The sequence below is a fragment of the Akebia trifoliata genome, chromosome 13 (assembly GCF_017979445.1).
Source record: "Akebia trifoliata isolate Shusen 1 chromosome 13, ASM1797944v1, whole genome shotgun sequence".
Taxonomy (NCBI): Eukaryota; Viridiplantae; Streptophyta; class Magnoliopsida; order Ranunculales; family Lardizabalaceae; genus Akebia; species Akebia trifoliata.
The window spans coordinates 10,551,068-10,572,631 of record NC_141387.1 but is presented as its reverse complement, the minus strand read 5'-3'; the positions used below and the strand labels follow the sequence as shown (position 1 = coordinate 10,572,631).

The 21,564-nt window shown below is 33.7% G+C and overlaps 1 protein-coding gene across 3 annotated transcripts; it reads left to right on the top strand.

Moving 5' to 3' along the window:
• Positions 1-1,408: 1,408 nt before the first annotated feature.
• Positions 1,409-17,288, top strand: LOC147387818 (putative LRR receptor-like serine/threonine-protein kinase At1g53440). 3 transcript variants are annotated; one of them, XR_015171258.1, is made up of 25 exons: positions 1,409-1,892; positions 4,987-5,158; positions 6,060-6,131; positions 7,266-7,334; positions 7,408-7,479; positions 7,563-7,634; positions 7,961-8,032; positions 8,256-8,327; positions 8,418-8,489; positions 8,573-8,644; positions 8,751-8,825; positions 9,060-9,131; positions 9,247-9,312; positions 9,423-9,482; positions 9,760-9,798; positions 9,877-9,926; positions 10,438-10,802; positions 11,510-11,705; positions 11,780-11,914; positions 12,117-12,235; positions 12,786-12,996; positions 13,101-13,338; positions 15,902-16,052; positions 16,298-16,697; positions 16,931-17,288. XR_015171258.1 is itself a non-coding variant. In XM_086420608.1 (24 exons), the coding sequence occupies exons 1-24, from the start codon at positions 1,766-1,768 to the stop codon at positions 16,583-16,585; spliced, it is 2,937 nt and encodes a 978-aa protein (XP_086276734.1). In that variant the 5' UTR covers positions 1,409-1,765; the 3' UTR covers positions 16,586-16,886. The 3 variants fall into 3 exon arrangements, 1 of the variants encoding a protein (XP_086276734.1); XR_015171257.1 differs by having other exon boundaries at positions 16,911-17,288; XM_086420608.1 differs by lacking the exon at positions 16,931-17,288 and having other exon boundaries at positions 16,298-16,886.
• Positions 17,289-21,564: the final 4,276 nt, after the last annotated feature.

Genomic DNA, 21,564 nt, shown 5'->3' with positions numbered 1-21,564 from the left:
CGAACAAGATGGTAAGAATATTAAAGAATTAATGTAAAGATAATAAGATAAAAAATGAAGAATTTCTTAAGGGAAGGATAAGGGAGTCATTTCCCTTGAAAAATTCGAATACAAATGAGTTATTATTGCCCAACAAAATTGATTGAACCTAAGTTCAACCAAGCTATAAAAAAATGGTCTAGCTGAAATTAAGGTTTAGTCATATCAAAACTTGCCCTTGGCGTGGGTGAAGTCATTCCAAGATTAAAAATGGCTTGACCAAAGGTAAGATTCGGCCAGGCTTAAAATTCTCTCTTAAGATGGACTTCGGGCCATGTGGTTACTTGAAAGATGGATTTTAAAACTTTTTGAAAAATACCTTGGGTTAAGCCCATTCTCGGAAGTTTCTTAATACTCTAAGACTCGGCCTAGGCAAAAATGGGGTATTTACACTTTATTTATTTCTAATCAGCTCATAAATCCCACTTCATACATCTCTTACAATTTAAATGTGGAAACTGTCCTTACCATTCAAACTCACTATTTTTGTCCAAAAAAATTGGATTTCTAACATCTTATTAATCGAGTTTGGAGACTTCATTCCAACGGAAAGGATTTGAGAAGGAATGAGAAGCTATTTTCAAAGGGTTTTCAAGTATTTTGAAGATGTATGTAAAGAGTTAAGATTTTTTTTTCAATGTTTTTTTACTTAGTTTTTGGATGAAAATCGCTCAATGATGGTTCTTTTGGTTTGAAATTATTTACACGAGTCGTTATGCTAAGTTTTTAGTCGATCTTTCCATGTATTTTAGCCAAAAAAACTCGAACAACGAAAAGGGGTTGGTTTCACCAACTTCGAGCTCACCACTTTTTATTTTTGGGTTTAACATTTTTATTGTCTGAATTCGACATTTTTAAAAAACAAATTGTAAAACTTTATAATAAAAATTGATGAGCTCGACAACAAATAAAACTTGGTCACGATAAAAAAAAATCATCTAAAATAATTGGAATCACAGTTGAAAAACCTATGTGAAGAAAATGAAAAAATAAAAAAATTAATTTAAGTATTTCATAATTTGACTATCCCATGTAGAAAACTCAATCGACTATCCTGATGTGACAGGTTAAAGAATCGTAAATCTGCACTTCTCGGGATATATGGATGCACTTCCCCATAAAAAAGTGTATCTCGAGGGAATTGTGTATCTTGAGCAACATACATGTACAATTCTCAAACTTGTCACGTTAGGTAGTGAATTGAGTTTGGCATGTAGTGTTGTCAGATTGTCATGTGAGATTAGGTTGACAGACAATTAAGAAAAGAAAATTTTACCAAGTGGACTACTCAACGACCCAAAACTCATGGCTAAATTAGGATTAAAGAAAGCAAAAATCGGCCCAAAACCCAAAGAAAGTTGCATTGTTAAATTTCTCTCTTCCTTTTTTTTGCTTTTTAGAGTCTCTCTCTGTCAAGTCTCAGATAGAGTATAAAAAATTAAAAAGCTTGGGTAGAAATTTCAAGGCAACCTTGAATATAAAAAAAATTGGTGGCGTTCTCCGAAAGTGAGGCCTCAGACAACTTGCCTAAGGCCCTATATGCTTCAGCCGGCCCTAGTATGGAATAATCGACTAAATAACAAGTTTCCCACCATGTAGAGCACATAAGTCTGCCTAAACAGTAAAGCTTCTCTCTCTCTCTCTCAGATCTGTCTTTGGGTTCTTAAAGTAGTCTCAGTGTTCAAAAGAGCCTTTTCGATCAAACATTGGAGGATTTGAAGAAAAAATGGAATCAGTTCTTCTCTTAATCTCAAAGAAGGTTTTGGCACTTCTTGTTCTTGTTCTTGTCCTTCTTCAGTTTAATTGCTTTGGAGTGTTTAGATCTGAAGCTCAGCTTCTACTAGATGAAGAAGGTAATTAAGCTCTGAATCTCAGCTGGATTGACTCATAATATTGCACAACAACTTTGAGGTCGTGGGTTCAAGTCCACTTAATTACCCATAAAAATTAAATTAAGCTCTCACTTTTCTTTGATATATCTTTGAGATTTGATGCTTCGATCTATCCAAATCTTGTCTAGTAATTTTTATTTTTTATTTTTTTTGGCTGAAATGTTAAATCTTTAATGGAATCTCTGAAATTTCTCTATTTTATTTGAATAATTTCAAATTTTAGTATAAAAGGACACAAATTCTCATTCTCGTGATTCTCGTTAGTAGATAAGCCCACTCAAGGATGGAAAGATAAGTCACGTGTCACTTTTTGGGACTTTATTATAGATTCAATGACACATGGACCTTGAGAGGGTCATCCATATTCTGAAGCCCGTTTGACTCGCCTGAGTCATCTCCGAGCCTAGATGACTCGGACGATTTTTGATAGTTGACACCATATGCATACCCTCACATCTAGGGGTGCAACTTGGTCCGGTTCAAACCGAGAACCGAATCAAACCGATAGCTTTGGGGTGGTTTGGTTTGGTTTGGAACAAGTTGCGATTTGATTTCGAGTTATGAAAATGGAGAATCGATGAATTTGGTTCGATTCTTGGATCAAGCTTGTATAGAACCGAACCAAACCGAGAATCGAACCCCTATGTAATAAATAAATATATATGTATATAATAAGGGTCCCGTTCAGCAACAAATATTTTGGCAAAACGTTTTCCAAAACATGGGTTAGAGGTTTTGGAATGGGCTGATTTTTGGTGAGGATGATCTCTACGGTGAGGAGATCATCTTCACCAAAAATCAGCCCATTCCAAAACTTCTAGCCCCAGTTTACAAGTTGAAAAATTGTGGATCGTCAATTTTTTGTAAATCATTTTTGATGGGGTTAGAAGTTTTGGAATGGGCTGATTTTTGGTGATGATGATCTCCTCATCTTGGAGATCATCCTCACCAAAAATCAGCCCATTCCAAAACCTCTAACCCATGTTTTGAAAAATGTTTTACCAAAATGTTTGTTGTTGAACATTTCCCATATAATAATTATTATGAATTACTTTAAGAGATAGTACATAGATTAGTGATATTTTATGGATAAACTAATGATTTTTTATGGATAGATTTGTGATTTACTATATGAAATTTTATGTTTATTTTTTCATTAAAAAATCTTACTTATAATTTATAAAATATTTGCAATCCGTTGAATCGAACCAAATCAAATCAACTTTAATTTGGTTTGGGTTGGTTTGGTTCTGATTCTTATTTAGTGGAACCCACCTATGTCGGTTCGATTCCAATTTGACCTCAAACCGAACCAAGTTGCACCCCCTACTCACATCACAAGCATGGGATATGATAATGTGTATATTATGTATGGAGATTAGCAAAGTCATACACAAATCTAACCGTTGATGTTCCATGAGTTCAAGTGTTCATTTACGTTTAAAGTTTTATTATTACTCTTTCGAGGAATTCGTGGTACCATATGTATATAGGTGTGGTACCGTACGTATATAGGATCCACCGTCGCTTGTACAAAATATCCTGCAAATGGATGAGATAGTGACACGTGGGAAGGTGACACAATAGTTAAAAAGTTAAAGAGGAAAAGGTCCTTGTCATCTTTTTTAAGGTTTTAGTGATTTAGACAATAAAGTCACGAAGTTGGTATTTGAGATTCCTCCTTTTGGAATACTGATGACATACCCCTTGACCTTTGTCTCATCTTTTTTTACTAACGTAAAATGACCTAAATGCCCTTATCTATAACATCTTGCTAAAATGTACAAACCCTTGTAAAGTATGGAGTTAATGGACTTTTGAAAGCCTTGATGGTAAATGGTAGACATGTGGAGATGATGGAGGTTCAAGTTCTCTTGAAGACATAATGTTGAGAATGTTCATTGAATGAGAATATCAAGTATTTGTTGATACGAAGTATTTCAATGATTCCCACAATTCGAGTTCGAGCGGTTGAAATTAGAATAGTTATAGTCACGAAAACCTAACAATCTTCTCTATCCAAAAATTAAGAGTTATAAAAGTATTCAAATTATTTTCATTAGTTTATAAGAGAAGACCAAGGTCAAGGGGGCATGTCATCATTTTGAAAGTATAGGGAGTCTCTCAAGATGGTCATGCCTCTAAGGGGCTTTGGTGTATAATTAGAGAGCTGTTATTGGCACCCCAAATTTTCCTTATTACACCCCAATTAAAATAAATAAAATAATTGAATAATTGAGAATAAGTAGAAGTTGGGGTGCCAATAAAAGCCCTCATTTTTATTTGACTCTTTTTTTTTTTCTAGATTTGTTTCTTTTTGTTTAGGATTTTATATAAACCTAATCATAATTGTAAACAACTGCTGAACTTACTTGAACAAGTGCTATAATGTTTTGAGTAGTTGATATTATAAGAATCGTGATAACATGACTCCTCCACATGGCATACTCAATCGACTCCTCGTGACATGACATGTGTTAGAATCATAGATGTGCAGTTGTGTATTCTAAGGAGTATGTTAGGGGAGTTGATTGAGTATGCTACGTGGGGGAGTCATTTTATCAGTTCTCATATTATAACGAGCCAAATGCACATGTACTCAACAGTATTCAAGAAAAACATAAGAATAACTCTCATAAACGATGGATAAAAAGAAAGTTGATTGAGATGGTTTTGGCATGTTCAATAAAAGTCTATTATAACCACAATTTTAGAAAATATTTAACTTTAGGATCCCAAAAGAGTGGCAGATTACCCCAAAAGAACTTATATGGAGATCGTAAATAAGATATGAAACATCCACTCTCAATAATAATAAAAACTTGACTTTGAACACAGTGAAAGGGATGGATGACGAAAGGGAGTAACGTCATCCATTTAGTTGACTCCAAATATTTCAGATAAGGTTTTGTTGTTGTTATTGAAAAAAAAAGGTCTCCCTAAGTGAGACCACATTTCTCTTTAAAACGAAATGTAAATAGGTATAAATTATAGCAATTATCATCTTTGCTACATTAAGGAATGCATGTTAACCACTTACATTGTTTTCTTACAGTGCAAGCTCTTCGGGAAATATCTACCAAATTAAATAATACATATTGGAATGTCGATGAAAATTTTTGCAATGGTGGTAAAGGTTCAAACAGGACCATAGCTCGCATAGCCCTTACCAATGTTAGCTGCGATTGTTCTCACAATAATTTCAGTGTTTGCCATATCACGAACATGTATGTATATGACCTTTCTTTCTTTTACATTTTCATTTTATTTTTCTTCTTATTTAAGCAACTCTCTGCACAGGATGTGTTGTGTGTGAGAATGGCTGTCAATGGATCAGGTTGACCCAATGTCCATTCCGATAATATAGGGTACGGATCTTGGTATTGGATCCAATGGAGCTGATTGTAACTAGGGGTATCAATGGATAGTCTAAAATTCGAATCCGAATCGAATTGAATTCCCAAAATCGGATATTATCTGAAAATTTGGGATATCGGATTCGAATTCAGATAGTTTTATTCAAATCCTTATCGGATATGGATTCGGATATTAACATTTCGAATCCGATTCAAAATAATATATAATATATATTATTTTATTTGATTAAATTTTTATCAAATTTTCAGAATCGGATTCGGATATTCCTGTATTCAAAACAATAAGCATCCATTGATGACCCTAATTGTAACAGTCATAACTTTAAAATCAATGTTAAATTTTTTTAATTTACAAAAAAGAATCGTTTTTTTGAAAAATCACCAAAAACGAATTAAGCCGTTAGAAAGTCCAGTGTTTTAATGTGTTCAATTACATTGATTTACCAAAAATACCCTCTAAATGATTAAAACACTGGTTAGTCCAATGACTTACTAAAATGCTGGCTGTCCAACAACTTAATTTGTTTTTTGATAATTTTTAAAAAATAGATTCTTTTTTCAAATATTAAAATATTAAACCCTCTAGTAATTTTTCAATTTCAAAGCATTGTAAAATAATATAGTACGTATTTGAAACCATGTTGCCTATTTTTATTTTTCTTACATTGATATTTTTTCCCTATTATTATTTCTAATCTTTCTTTGCTTCTTTGTTTTTTTTCCCCTCAAATTCCATTCATTAAATCTTCAGTCAGCTTAGACGTCTCAATTTAACAGGAGTTCTACCGGAAGAATTCTCCAAGCTTCGATATCTACAAGAAATGTAAGTGGTCTACCATTTTGGCTACCCACTACTAGTTTTGTGATTATGTGTGCTTCAGCCCAACAAATTCTCCCTCCGAAAGAACAAGATTGGACCAAACTGCGTTAGGTTGTTGTGGCCTCAATGAGATGCGAGACGTTGTCTTGCATCAATGGACCCATAGCTGAGTTAGTTGTCGCACTTCAATTCAACTCCTGACCCCAAAGAATGTGTTGATCATGGACTAGCATTTGGCATGTAGGAAAGCTTGGGTTTAGTCTTTAAGCGCAACTAAATCGTGAGTTAAGAATATAGGAAGTTGGCATTGTCTCATAAATCTTGGACGAGATTTTCAATATCTCATTTGAGACGTCTCGTTCATCGCGCGAGACGCTATGAATCCTAAAATGTATGTTTGTCCATCTCGTTGTTGGGCGATACCGAGACGGCTCAGGTGTCTCGGTCTCTTATGAGTTTTAAAACCACCGAGCATGGTAGAAAATTAGAGATTGAATAATGATTTTCTTACTCCCCCCTCTAACATACTCCCCCAAACTCTCCTGACATGGCATGTGCATAGAACCATAGATTTTTTTTTCTTGGGATACAAGTTCATATATTTATGGGGATGTACACATGTGTATCCCGAGGAAAAATCTATGATTCTATGCACATGCCATATCAAGAGAGTATGGCGGAGTTAGATTATCACAAGTCTTAGAGATTAAGTGCCTTTGGTCATAATAATCTGACTCCCCCACGTGACATACTTAAAATACTCCTGATGTGGCATGTGCTAGAATCATGGAATTTATGTCTTGGGATACACATCTTCACATCCCCATACATATGTGCAGTTGTGTATCCCAAGAAAAAAAAGATCTATGGTTCTAACACATCCCACATCAAGATAGTATGCCACGTGGGGGAGTCCGAAAATCATTACTCTTCGTGTATTGGTCAGGTTGGTATCAAAATTCAATTAAAACATTGCAAAGCAACTTTGAGGTCATGGGTTCAAGTCCATCTTACATATAATAACAGATTAGTTAACATGGAATTCTTCAATTTCATGGGTCTATTCACTGAATTTTAGTTGTAACTTATTATAAATTCCCCTCTAACGACCATTTGAATGCTTCTTTTGTTAAACAGAGACCTCGTCAACAACTATATCAGTGGGTCCATCCCCAAAAGTTGGGCTTCGCTCCCTCTTGTCACTCTGTAAGCTCTTCAATTCAGCTACTAATCAAACTATAAGGAGGAGTCCATTATTTAAATTGTTTGTACAATTCAGGACCATTATGGGAAGCCGTATCAGTGGATCAATCCCGAAGGAAATTGGAAACATCACTACGCTTGAAAACCTGTAAGATATGAACTAAAATCTTGGTGGGCTAGAAGAATGTATCAAGTCTTATCATGATTACCAATTCAAGTTGGCTTTTGCAGGATCTTGGAAAGTAATCATCTTGAAGGACCAATTCCTCCTGAGCTTGGCAAATTGAGTCGATTAAAGAAATTGTAAGGCTACCTTGGTCTAACAAGGATCCATCCAAGGTTTAAAATATCATATAAATTGAATATTTCGGTTAATGAAAAAACAATTCAGTCTCGGTCTGTACTTTCCCGAAACATTCAATGTTTTATATCGAGATTGGCTGATACTAATATGTATCGAGCGATACATTCTGGTATTTATAATTCTTCTTCACATTTGAGCCATTTGATCCTTGACTTTTGTCTCCAACAGATAATTTCTGACAATGCATATTGGTCGAATATGCATTAATAATAATAATATATTATTTTAGGTGAACTAATTATAACTTGCTTTCTTACTCCTGCAGTGTTGTTTCGGCGAACAATTGCAATGAAACGTTGCCGACAACATTTGGCAATCTGAAGAACTTGACAGAGTTGTAAGTTGTGCTACTTATTTATAATAATGCTGAAGTGACCTCAAGATTGTACCTCATATAACACATCCTGGCGTGAAAGTGTGCATCTATGGTTCCTACACACATTCATGTCAAGATGTGCGATATGAGGTACAATCCTGATGTCACTCCAGCACGACTCACTTATTTAGGGTCATCTGTTATTCGGAAGTATCAAATACTTAAATTTGGTTACAACTTTCAGTAGGATAGGTGGAACTGCTATCTCTGGGAGGATACCTGATTTCATTGGGAACTGGACACAACTTAATATACTGTGAGTACCTTAACTTTTTCACTTATATGTTATTTCCTCAATTTTTTAGTTGGCTTAAACACTAATGTGATACAAAAATTTCTAATGCAGAGATTTGCAAGGCACAGCCATGGAGGGCCCCTTTCCCTCTACAATCTCTCTCTTGAAAAGCTTAACCAATATGTAAGGCTGCCTTTACAAACTTAACCAATCTGTAAGATGGACCCAAGTATTTTTCCTGAATTGTGACACATTTTGTATCTCAGGAGGGTGTCTGACTTGAATGGACCAAGTATGGATTTCCCTGAATTGCAAGGCATGAAAGATATGAAAGAGCTGTGAGTTAAATTATTGTATACTTCAATGCATATTTTAAGTATATCAGTTTGTTTATGTGTTTCTGTTTGCTAATGAAGTAGTTAACCTTGTTCATGTGTGCAACAGTGTGCTAAGAAATTGCAAGATCACTGGTCCAATCCCGCAATACATTGGAGAAACTATGATGAATTTAAAAACTCTGTAAGTTGTTTTGGATGGAAACTTTATACTAATAGGTAGTCAAATTTCTTCTTTTACGCATTTGTCTAGTGAAATGCTTTGCCTCATGCCTTAAGAGTTTAAAAACACTGCTTAAAAGAAAGTCAGAATGGCATCAAAAAGCCGGGGTTTGGGATCCAATATGGACGTGACGTGAATGCATAATGAGTCAATAATTAACTTCATTCTTCCTTCTAATGATGACTTATTATGCAGAGATTTGGGCTTCAACAGATTGACTGGTGAAATTCCTCCAAACCTTCAGGGTTTGTCAAACATAAATTTTATGTAAGAAAATAAGCATTTATAATAAGTTATTTATATTCAAACACTTTGTACACTAATAATATGTGCAAGGTAATTAATAATCTTTTTATTCTCATTATATTGCTTATGGATGCAGGTATCTCAATGAAAACTCTCTGACAAGAGAAATACCAAGTTGGATCTTGACAAGCAAGCAGTACATGTATGCAATTTCATATTAAATCCTCAACTTCCTCTTTCATGAATATAATTGACTTTATAGCTTCCATTAAGAAATGAATTATTATGAAGCTATGAAAATGTGTCTTGCAGCGACATATCTTACAACAATTTCACGGGGTCATCGATATCAAGTTGCCAACAATCGAATGTGTAAGTAACTTTCCAATTGTTATTTCTTTTGGATCCATCCTTCACTTCGTTTTTTTATTTATGACTTGTTCTGAAGATTGGACCTCATATCGCACATCTTGACATGAAAGTGGATAGGAACCATAGATGTTTTTCACTCGTATCTCAAGGAAAGCATCTATGGTTCCCATACACTTTCATGTCAGGGTGTGCGATATGAGGTCCAATCTTGTGGTCACTTCAACATTATTCTTTATTAATTTCGTCTATAATTTTTCCTTCTATAATTGCTTAACAGGAAATACATCGCAAGCTATTCATCTTCTGAGGACAACTCGTAAGTTCCTTATATCCTAGAATGCTTATTTGGTTTAAATAGATGAGCACATGAGTTTGAAACTTCTTTTTTTTGTAGGATTTCATGGTGCTTGAGGAAAAATCTACCCTGTACTAAGAAACCCAAATGTAAGTGTAAAATCCTTTAAATATATGCAATCATGAAGTTCTCATTCTTGGAAAGTTAGTGCTGAATTTACATGGCATAATCAATATAAATACTTATTAAATCATAACTCTAACTTAAAAGCATCAGTATTCATAAAAACAGTAAAAAATTCTATATGCCCCTCCACATAAAGTGACTATATTTAACTGTTGTATATGTGAAGGGTGGTTGGTACGTACGGCCCAACCAAAAAAAAAAAAAACAGTAAAAAATTCAGTTGATAGCTATAAAATAATGAGCACTTGAAAATTTATATTTGGTAGCATATGTAGTATCCAATATTGGTAGCGTGTAGTCCTTAAGTTTTTATTTTTGATTGGCGAGTAAATGGATACAAACATAAGGTAGTATTTGGGTATCAGATACTATGGTACATTGTGTCAAATTCATATTAGTAACAAACAATAATTAGTGAAAGTCCTTAAGAAATAAATAAGCCCAATAAAAATTAATCTTTCATTGAATTCGCAGACTATGACTTGTTCATTAATTGCGGAGGCAAGAAGTTGACCGTTGAAGGAAAGGAATATGAACAAGACTTAGCAACTATGGGTCCATCATACTTCTTCTCCTCTGAAAGATGGGCTTCTAGCAGTACAGGCTCGCCCCTTAGTAATGATAAAACAAATTTTGTAGCAACAAACATATCCACTCTTAATATGTCCAATCCAGATTTGTACATGACAGCCCGCATCACCCCTGTTTCACTCAAGTACTACGGCCTTTGCTTACGAAAGGGAAGTTATAAAGTACGGCTTCACTTTGCTGAAATAATGTTTACAAGTGACCAGACATTCAGTAGCCTGGGGAAGCGTTTTTTCGATGTATCAATCCAGGTGAGTGATTGGAAAATTGCGATCATTAGTACTAATTTCACAATCCTTTTTATGTTTGGGGTGTAATGCTTTAATCGTCATTTGATCATATTTTCTATATTGGGTAATTTACCAAAACATGCACAGAAAATTGAAAAATTAACAAAACGGTGAACTATTCACTTTAATTCCAAAAATGGTACCTTACCATTTTAGTAAATAAGTTATTTTACCAAAACGATAAATTTTTGAATAAACAGTAATTTTTCGTACCAAATATACCTTTTTAGCTTTGTTTTATAAAACAATGTACAAATCCCTTGTTTAAGAAACGGAGATGTTAGTACATTGATGTTTGCTTTCAAGATTTACTTTATTTCAGTACCATTGAATATTTTGATTATCAGAAGAAAAACATTTCATTAGAAGAATTAAGAGGACATAACAGTGGAATTTATATCAATTTCCTCAAATGGGGAATATATGTATACTGTTTTATAAAACAACGCTAAAAGGGTAGTTTTAGTACAAAAGTTACTGTTCATTTCAAATTTTACCATTTTGATAAAAATAACTTAGTTATCAAAATGGTATATTACTATTTTGGTAATTAATTGGAATAGTGCACCATTTTGGTAATTTGCTCTTCTATATTTGTACCTAAGGAATACTAAGGACCATTTTTCTTTCAATCCAATTTTCCACATTGTTGCTTGGACTTCCTGTAGGGTGAAAGAGTCCTGAAGGATTTTAATATTGTAGAGGAAGCTGGAGGGGTTGGTAAGGGCATCACAAGGGATTTTGATACTCTTGTCACAGGTAGCACTCTAGAGATCCACCTATTTTGGTCTGGGAAAGGGACTACCACCATTCCAGACAAAGGTGTACATGGACCTCTCATATCAGCTATAACAGTGACACCAAGTATGTTCATCTAGACATTTTGCTTCTATCCTTTCTATTGCCTTGTGGTGATACTTGTGTTCTTTTACTTATAGACTTTGATCCTCATACTGGGCTATCTGTTGGAGCTATTGTTGGCATTGCGGTTGCTTCATGTGCGGTCGTTGTATTGGCTTTGGCATTCATTTGGATAAAATGTTACATGAGAAGAAAAAACCTCAAGAACAAGGGTGAGATAAATGGAACAATGCTTATTCTTTTTGTCCTCCACTCTCGTTTGGAGTAGTTGGTTGGTTAACATGGTATCAGAGTGCTAGGTTCGTATAGGTCACGGGTTCGATTCTTGCCACATGAGGGGGAGTGTTGAGTGTAATAAGAGTGAACTCATAACAGTATTAATGTAATATTATTACTTATTCTCTATCTTGACAGAACTCAGAGGCCTAGAACTACAACCAGGTTACTTCAGTTTAAGAAGGATTAAAGCTGCAACCGGAAACTTTGACCCTGCAAATAAGATAGGTGAAGGTGGGTTCGGGTCTGTTTACAAGGTAATTAAGGATTTGGATATTTTCTCTTTTAATATTAGTTTGCCGATTGTCGTCTGCAAAGTGCATTTTATTTTTATTGATCTAATGCGTAGTTCTACCTGAAAGCACTAATGTGTTGCAACCTTGAGGTTGTAGACTCATTCCAAGCTTATATATTCAAAGATAAGGAATAAAAGGGAAAGAAATTTGTCCCAAAGATTTTTTTAAGTATCATATTATATTTACTATTATAATGAGAGAAGGTGGAGTGGAAGTGGTACGACACCAAAATTTGGATTCCAAAAAGGCCCTCATCCTAATATTTGAAGTTAATATAATCAGGGTCATTTTAGTCAAAAACCAATAAAATCACTGCCACACATCTCAAAATCATGTTGGTTAGTTTTTGAAATTACAAAAATATCTTCTTCTTACCATCTGGTCTGAAAAACCCTTTACTCATTAATTTTAATTACAAATAAACCCTTTTGATACATGTGCGTTTGCACATGACACCTTCTAGTTATGTCTAATGAGATTTTAATTCCAAAATGTGTGTTGTGTTTGTCAGGGTACACTATCAGATGGCACAATGATAGCTGTGAAGCAACTTTCCTCCAAATCGAAGCAAGGGAACCGGGAATTTTTAAATGAGATAAGCATGATATCTGCTTTACAACACCCGAATCTCGTAAAGCTTTATGGATGTTCTATTGATGGAAACCAACTATTTCTAGTATATGAATACATGGAAAATAATAACCTTGCTCTTGCACTATTTGGTAAAAAGAACCCTCTCTCGTCAACTTTAGACTATATTTCGGACTGTTTCTTTTCATTTGGTCCAACCATATAATAAAAAATTGTAATACTTGACGTTACTTAGGTCGTGAGGAGAACCGATTGAACTTGGACTGGTCAACAAGGCATAAAATATGCTTGGGGATAGCAAAGGGTTTGGCACATCTTCATGAAGAATCAACATTGAAAATGGTTCACCGAGACATAAAAGCAACCAATGTGCTTCTTGACAAGGATTTTAATGCTAAGATATCTGACTTTGGTTTGGCAAAACTTGACGATGATGAGAACACCCATATCAACACAAGAATAGCTGGAACTATGTGAGTCATTTTTTACTTTCTTCTTTGCTTTTCCCCACATTTCATTTTTATTGAACTTTCAGTTACTATTGGTATGAAGTCAACTCACCTTAGAATAATGTTGTATGCGAAGAATGATGCTTTGATCATGCCTAGCCACTATGTCATCCATTATATATATAGAGCATTTGTGAGATAAGTTGGCCACATGATTAATTCCTTTTGGCTCTTGGAGTAAATGAGATGGTCAGATGGTTTCTTATATGCCTTTAAATGGGCTAAAAAGTGGGCTTAGTTTAGGCTTTATTGTGTGCCTAGATTTGGCTATTCATTTGGTTAGGTTCCCATAGCCCATAGATGAAGTTCTCTCTCTATCTCTCATGCTCAATTGGTGCTCTAGCATTTTTAGTCACTTCAAAACACCTCTAGATAATGCTGTGAATGGGCCAGGGTTGCCCAGTCGGCCCATTGTGGACAGGGTTTGCGTAGTGTTATTAAGCCTTATTGGGCTGGGTTTGTACATGGGTGAATTTTTCTTTGGCGTAATCTGGCTATTGGGTGGGCCAGGGTTGGACTGGGCTTTTGAGGCCCAACTAGCCTTGCCTCTTGATGAACTTATCTGAATTATACTTGTCTGATTTCATAGGAATAATGAAAGGCATAAGATGAAATATATTGGAGGCAAAAGATAAAATAAAAGGGGTATTTTTAAGGGAAAGAAATAGAAAAATGGGAAAAAAAAAATATACCTTTTATAATTTATTGATTGTAAATGAGCCTATCAAGGAATGACTCTAAATCTAATGTGCACCCGGAGCTTTGAGGCTTAAGCCTCAGGTAGGCAAGGCATAACCCTCTTATGAACCAAAAGAGGCTTAAGCCTTGGGCTAGGACCCTACCTTCTCACCTCAAAACCTCAATTCCTCCAGGTGAGAATTTTTAAATAGAGCAAAGCATGGCAGTTGAATTTGGACTCTTCATTGTTTCCTCTTCGCTACAATTGTCCATGCATATATGATGGGACAACGCTCCTTACTGAGACCGCTCCCAAATACTATTTGAAGTTGATTTGAGACTGAGATCAATAGATACTTACTTATAATAATTGACTGGAATTTAGGGGAGGCTTAAAAAATTGGTCTTAATTATATTTGCTAAATTTTCATGGTGAAAATTCTTGATTGTATTGTGAATGGAGATATCCTTTAGCACTCATAATTTTTTGTGTTCTTGTGTGGTTGGTTGTTTTCTCCATTTTTCTCAATTGTTCTACTATTATAACTCAGGGGATCTTGGTGTTATTCTGCTTAATCCAAACACACCACAGATGAAGAACAAAATAAATTAATGGAGAAAGAATTACTTTTTCCTTATTGTCCATTATATTTATAGAAGCAGAAAGAAACCAAATCCTATTCTAATTGCATACTTACTATAAATAGTAAATAATATTTATAGTAAGCCTAAAAATAGTGAAATTCTAGTTACTTCCTAATTGGATTAAGAATCCTAAGTATGTTAAAACTCTCTTCTACCACAACTACAGAATCACAAACATGCTAAAGTTATTCACGATCAAAGATTCCATAAATAGAAAGTCCAACTTTGACCGTAATTTCGGAGGGGTAAATAAAGCCGAAACTCTTCTGTAAGTTAACGCTAATTCCACTATGTGGAATTCTGAGTCTGTATGACAAAGTTGTGCCCAAATTACTATAGGCTACATATGTAGATCCTCCTGGATCACTGCTGCATTGGGAACTTTGTTCCAACATAAAGTAGACGATAGCTAGTATTGTTATCTGGGTTCTAACAATACATAGAAGGGGATAAATTGACCAAGATGTAGGATATAACATTAGAAATTGGGTGAATAAAAAGAAGATGTGCTTCTTGATAGTATGTGACTCACTCACACCAATCAAACTATACGTGGAAGTGATAAAACAAACGTATGCTTTATGGATCAAAATGGTTGGTAATCAAAAAACAAAATTGTGTAGAACAAGTGTAGCAGAGTTGTGGATGTTTCCATAGTGAATGGAAAGACTTGGAAAGAGGAAACATGAATGAGCACATACGAGGGAATCTAGAAGTATCCGTGATATGTGGTAAAATAAAGTAGATTCAATTAAGATGGGTCAGGTATGTGTAACAAAATGATGAAAGCATCATCCAGAAGAAGCAATTTGGTGCAGGTTGTAAGCTTTATAACGGTGAGAGAAAGACTGAAAAATTCATGGATTGGGACAATAAAAAAAGATATGAAAGTACATGTGCAAACTATGTACTATTCTGATGCTATATTGTTTGATTCCATTATTCTCTGTTTATGTTTAGAAATGTTGGTGAATATTTCAAAATTTCTTTAGTTTTTCTTGGGAAATTTTATATCTCAGATATACTTGATTTTATTGGGGACACTATTGAGAAGGATAGCTAATGTGATTTACGCATTTTTGTTTTTAGTTCTCTCTTTTGTAATGTAGCATGGCTTACTTTCAATTGTTGGACTTAGTATTTTGCAAACTATGTACTATTTTAATGCTAATTATTGTTTAACCATGAAAATTGGATTTTATAGTGGATATATGGCTCCTGAATATGCGATGAGGGGTTATTTGACGAACAAAGCAGATGTTTATAGCTTTGGAGTCGTAGCATTAGAGATTGTCAGTGGGCAGAGCAACACAAATTATAGACCGAAAGAGGAGTTTATTTATCTTCTTGATTGGGTAATCTAACTATCATTTCAGTTTATATGTCTTCAAATATGATATCTTTTATGCTAAATCTTTATTATTTTTTGTAACAAATCTTGCTTTTTGAATTATGACTAGAATTGAATCATTAGCTTTTGTTGCCCTCTTTAAAATTTTCTTCTCTAGTTTATCTTTATAGATGCATATTTTTAACTTTTTTGGTACAAAAATGGCCATGAGACACTAACAGTTACTTTGTTCTCTACATGGAACTGAAGGCCTATGTAGTACAAGAGCAGGGAAGTCTCCTAGAACTTGTTGACCCGAGACTTGGCTTAAACTACTCGAAAGAAGAGGCAATGCAGATGCTAAACTTGGCCCTCTTATGCACCAACCCATCTCCTACTCTAAGGCCCACTATGTCTTCTGTGGTGAGCATCCTTGAAGGAAAAATGACTGGCCAAGCGCACCTCATAAACTATGGCTCATTGAAGGAGAACAGGCTTGAGTTCTCTCTCATGACAGCCAAACAGACTTCTCAAGATTCTCTTCAGATAGTCAGATAGAGATGACTACGTCAACACAGGAGTCATCGAGCCGCTCAACATTTAGCAAAGAAGACATTAGATGTCCTTCATCAACAAACATCGCTACTGGATGACCAAAAACGATAAACAGGTAAAAAAATCACTATCTCAAATTTATATTGCATAAATATACATATAAATAATTACTAGTGTCGACCGTGAACGTAGGTGTCAGAGTATTGATATGAAGCAATGTAATAAGGTGTACTGCGATACACCAAATTATATTGATAGAGATTTAAATAAGATCCTATTAGATTGTGTTTGTCATATTGCTTAGGATTTCCGTTTTTTTATGCTCTAGGGTTATGTAATTGATATCAGAGTTATTGATCATCTGATCAAGCTCAAAGTCCTGGCCATCGTCCTTCGGAAAGCAACGTTGCCGTCACTTGCCGGACCCTCAGTTGTTCATTAGGGCATTTAATTAAAAAGGTGAGATTCACTCATCACCATCTTCATAGTTGCTTCTACAAAGCACCAATCAGATCCACCACCTTTTCCAAAATTTTTTATTATTTTTATTATTATTTTTTTTTTTTGGCGATGGGGAGGATTTTGAAATGTTGAAGATGACCTAAAAAATGATGTGCTGTAGCTATTCATGTTCCTCATGGAACCATCACCATTGTGTTGTTACTGAATATTGATTTCTTATGGCAGAAAGAGAAGAAGTTACAACAAATCTTGATTTTCAAATTGAATGTAATAGAAAAATATTACCTAAAAAAGAAATGGTTGAGGCATGCACAAAGCACTGTCCTAAAAAGAAATTCGCCCCTACTACGGTACCACAGTCTGTAGGCATTCATTCTGCAAGATTCAACAACCCACGTATCTAAAAGGGTACTCTAAATTGGAATGTAACTTCGAACTCGACGATGTTGTGTGCTCTCACAATGAATAATAAATTATTGATAGTCGAAAATATGTAAAAAAATAAAAATCAAAGATCAAGTGATTTAAATCGACTAAACATTTGATATAAATAAAGAGAAAGTGACTGTTTAGAATAGTCACAAATCTATTCCTAACAGACACATTGTGTTGGTTCAGAATATACACACTGGTTCAAAACAGAATAAAAAACGTCTAGAAATTAGGCTTGGGCCTTGATAATTAAAGCAAAAAAACGAGCATTTACGCGCACCCATGTGAGGTGTAAATCCGAGATTTTGCACCCCCCTGCACACACGTAGTACGTGCACACACGCATTAAGGGTTTTGGCATGGTAGATCCAAATCCCAATTGGAACCTTAGGTTTTCCTCTTGGGCCCCCTTGTGCGCGTATGAGCCCGCCCATTACTTCTATCCACTTTAAAGTTATTAAAAGCACAACTATTTAATAATTGCAAATCAATTATTCTCCTAGTCGATGTGGGATTAAAATTATTCAATGCAAAAACAAAACTATCAACTAAACTTAAAGCAATAAAGTAAAAAGCATAAAGCAAACATGGGATTAAAATACCCTATAGTTAATACATTGATTTACCATATGGTTAAAACTAATTGAATATTAAAGGGTTTTCGAATTCAACCCTCTAAATTACAACAATCCCCCATATGAATGCAAAAAACTCAAAATATATATATATATATATATATATATATATATATATATATATAAAGAGAGAGCACTTTGAACAATCATGTTTCAGTATAAGTGTATTTTGAACTTGAACTTTACCTAGTATAAGTCTATCAGATTTACAAGTCGATCAGTGGACTTTAAGCCTTGAACTGACAACCTTTAGTGTAAACCAAAACAATAGACTATACACATAGATTGCTCAATCAACTATCAAGTTCTATCGATGGTATTCATTTTGGCCCTGAACATATTTTGGTATCATGAGTGCTTTAGAAAGCTTAGCCTTAACTGTCATAGAATTGGCCCAATTTTACACTCATTTAGGTGTGTCTATGAGAAGTATCCTGATATACTCCACTTTTACAATTATAGGCAACATTAAGAATTATAATTCAACCTTTCTTCTTTATAGGCAATACGAAACACTTTATAGAAATGGACTTTGAACTCTCTGTTCCATTAGTATTTTCTTTTAAATTACATTCAACTAGTTTTCCCATTGAACCTATTTTTTTGGGATCTCCAATCAATTAGGTTGGATTTACATTGAAGTAATTTTTTATCAATAGACTTTAGGCCCATTCCTCTCGAAGTCGATGCAACTAATTCTTTAGATAATCCTTTTGTTAGAGGATTCGCCAAATTTTCTTTAGACTTTACAAAGTCAATGAAAATAATTTCATTAGAGAGTAGTTGTTTTATAGAATTGTGTTTCTGTTTAATATGCCTTGACTTGCCATTATATACATTATTTTTTACCCTCGCAATGGTAGCTTGGTTGTCACAGTGAATAGATATTGCAGATACTGGTTTAGGCCAAATAGGAATGTTAACAAGAAAATTCCTTAACCACTCAGCTTCTTCACCAGTCTTGTCCATGGTAATAAACTCAGATTCCATGGTGGAACGAACTATGCACGTTTGCTTAGTGGATTTCCATGAGATTGTTGCACCTCCAAGTGTAAAAATATAGCCACTAATGGATTTCGACTCTTCCTAGTTTGATATCCAATTGGCATCACTGTATCCTTCTAATACGGCAGGATACCTATTATAATGCAACCTGTAATTCATGGTATACTTTAAGTATCTCATGATCCTTACCAAAGCTTCCTAGTGATCATGTCATGGGTTGCTAGTGTATCTGCTTAATCTATTTACTGAATACACAATATCAGACCTAGTACAGTTCATAATATATATTAAACAATCAATAACTTGAGAATATTCTAATTGAGAAACACCTTTACAATATTTTTCATCAATTTACAATTTGGATAAAAAGGTTTTTTTTGTAGGAATACAATCAAACTGATTAAAACGTTTCAGAACATTTTCAATATAATGAGATTTTGATAAACCAAATCCATTATTATTTCTAAAAATTCTTATTCCAAGAATTAAATCAGCAGGACCGAAGTCTTTCATGTCAAAATTTCTAGACAACAATTTCTTAGTTTGATTTACAACATTTATATTAGATAAAAAAGTTAGCATGTCATCTATATATAGGCAAATAATCACATAAGAATCAACGATGGTTTTATAATAAACACACTTATCAGCGTCGTTGATTCTAAATCCATTTAATATCATTACATTATCAAATTTTTCATGTCACTATTTTGGAGCTTGTTTTATACCATATAAAGATTTAATTAATTTACAAACTTTATTTTCATATCCTTTAAATACAAATCCTTCCGATTGATCCATATATATTTTTTTATCAAGTTCTCCATTTAAAAAAGTAGTTTTTACATCCATTTGATGAATTTCTAATTTATAAATGGAAGCTATAGCAATAAGAATTCTAATAGAAGTGATCCTAATAACAGGAGAGTAAGTGTCAAAAAAGTCGATGCCTTCTTTTTACTTGTACCCTTTAGCCATTAATCTGGCTTTATACTTATCTATAGTTTCATTAGATTTTAATTTTCTTTTAAAGATCCATTTACAACCAATTGTTTTATTACCAGGAAGTAGATTAACTAATTCCCAAGTATTATTACTCATAATTGAATCAATTTCGTTATTTATAGCTTCTTTCCAAAATGGAGCCTCAGGTGTTGAAATTGTATCTTTAAAAGTTTGAGGATCTCCTTCTAAGAGAAAAATAATAAAATCAGGTCCAAAGGATGTTGCTGTTCTAGTTCTCTTGCTTCTCCTAGGTTCTATATTAGACTCTTGTTCTTTAGGTTCATTATTAGATAATTCAATGTGAGATCTTTTTAATGGTTTTTCAAATTTATCCTCAAAAAATTCAACATCCCTAGATTCAATTATAGTGTTAAGATTAATATCATTTATATCGGATTTATATACAAGAAATCTGTACGCACTACTATTAATAGCATATCCAATAAAAATACAATTTATAGTTTTATGACCTAATTTTGTTCTTTTAGGTAAAGGGACAACCACTTTGGCTAAACACCCCCACACTTTCATGTATTTAAAAGTAGGTATTCTACCTTTCCAAAGTTCATAAGGCGATTTTTCAGAATTCGTTAATGAAATTTTATTTAAAATATAACAAGATATTAAAAGAGCTTCTGCCCATAAATTTAAATATACGCCTAAACTAACAAGTAAAGAGTTAACCATGTCATTTAAAATTTATTTTTCTCTCTCTACTACACCATTCTGTTGGGGAGAATAAGGAGTAGTAGTTTGGCGTATTATACCATTTTCTTGACAAAATAAAGTTAGAGGATTAGATTCATATTCTCCTCTTCAGTCAAATCTTAAAATTTTAATTTTCTTTTCAAGTTGATTTTCAACTTCAGATTTATAAATTTTAAATATTTATAATGCTTCATCTTTACTATTTAAAAGATATATCATACAAAATCTAGTGTAATCGTCAATAAAAGTTATGAAATATTTTTTACCTCCTCTAGATTGAACGTATTTGAGATCACGCACATCAGAATGTATTAATTCTAAAGATTTTGTATATCTTTCAATTTTTTAAAAGGTTTTTTAGCAAATTTTAATTCAACACAAATTTCACATTTTTTAGATGTATCAATATGCATTTTAGGAATCATACCACTATTCATTAATTTGATAACTGATTTATTATTAACATGGCATAATCTAGTATGTTAAATATTAGAATACTCATAAACATAAGTAAAAGAATTAATATTATTAATAAAATCAGAAATTACATTGAGTATAAATAACCCATCACATAGATAGCCCTTGCCCACAAACATTCTATTATTTGTAATTATACATTTATCATACTCAAACACTATTTTAAAACCTCTCTTATTTAAAAGAGAACTTGAAACCAGATTTCTTCGAATGTCTGGAACATGAAGCATGTCATTTAGAGTTAGAACTTTGCTAGAT

What these genes read in the sequence shown, in the direction of transcription:
- LOC147387818 (XM_086420608.1), top strand. Translation starts at nt 1,766, where the DNA reads ATGGAATCAGTTCTTCTCTTAATCTCAAAGAAGGTTTTGGCACTTCTT. An exon ending in GTTTGCCATATCACGAACAT is followed by an intron (nt 5,159 to 6,059) that starts GTATGTATATGA and finishes TTAAATCTTCAG; the next exon opens with TCAGCTTAGACGTCTCAATT. An exon ending in TGGACACAACTTAATATACT is followed by an intron (nt 8,328 to 8,417) that starts GTGAGTACCTTA and finishes TTTCTAATGCAG; the next exon opens with AGATTTGCAAGGCACAGCCA.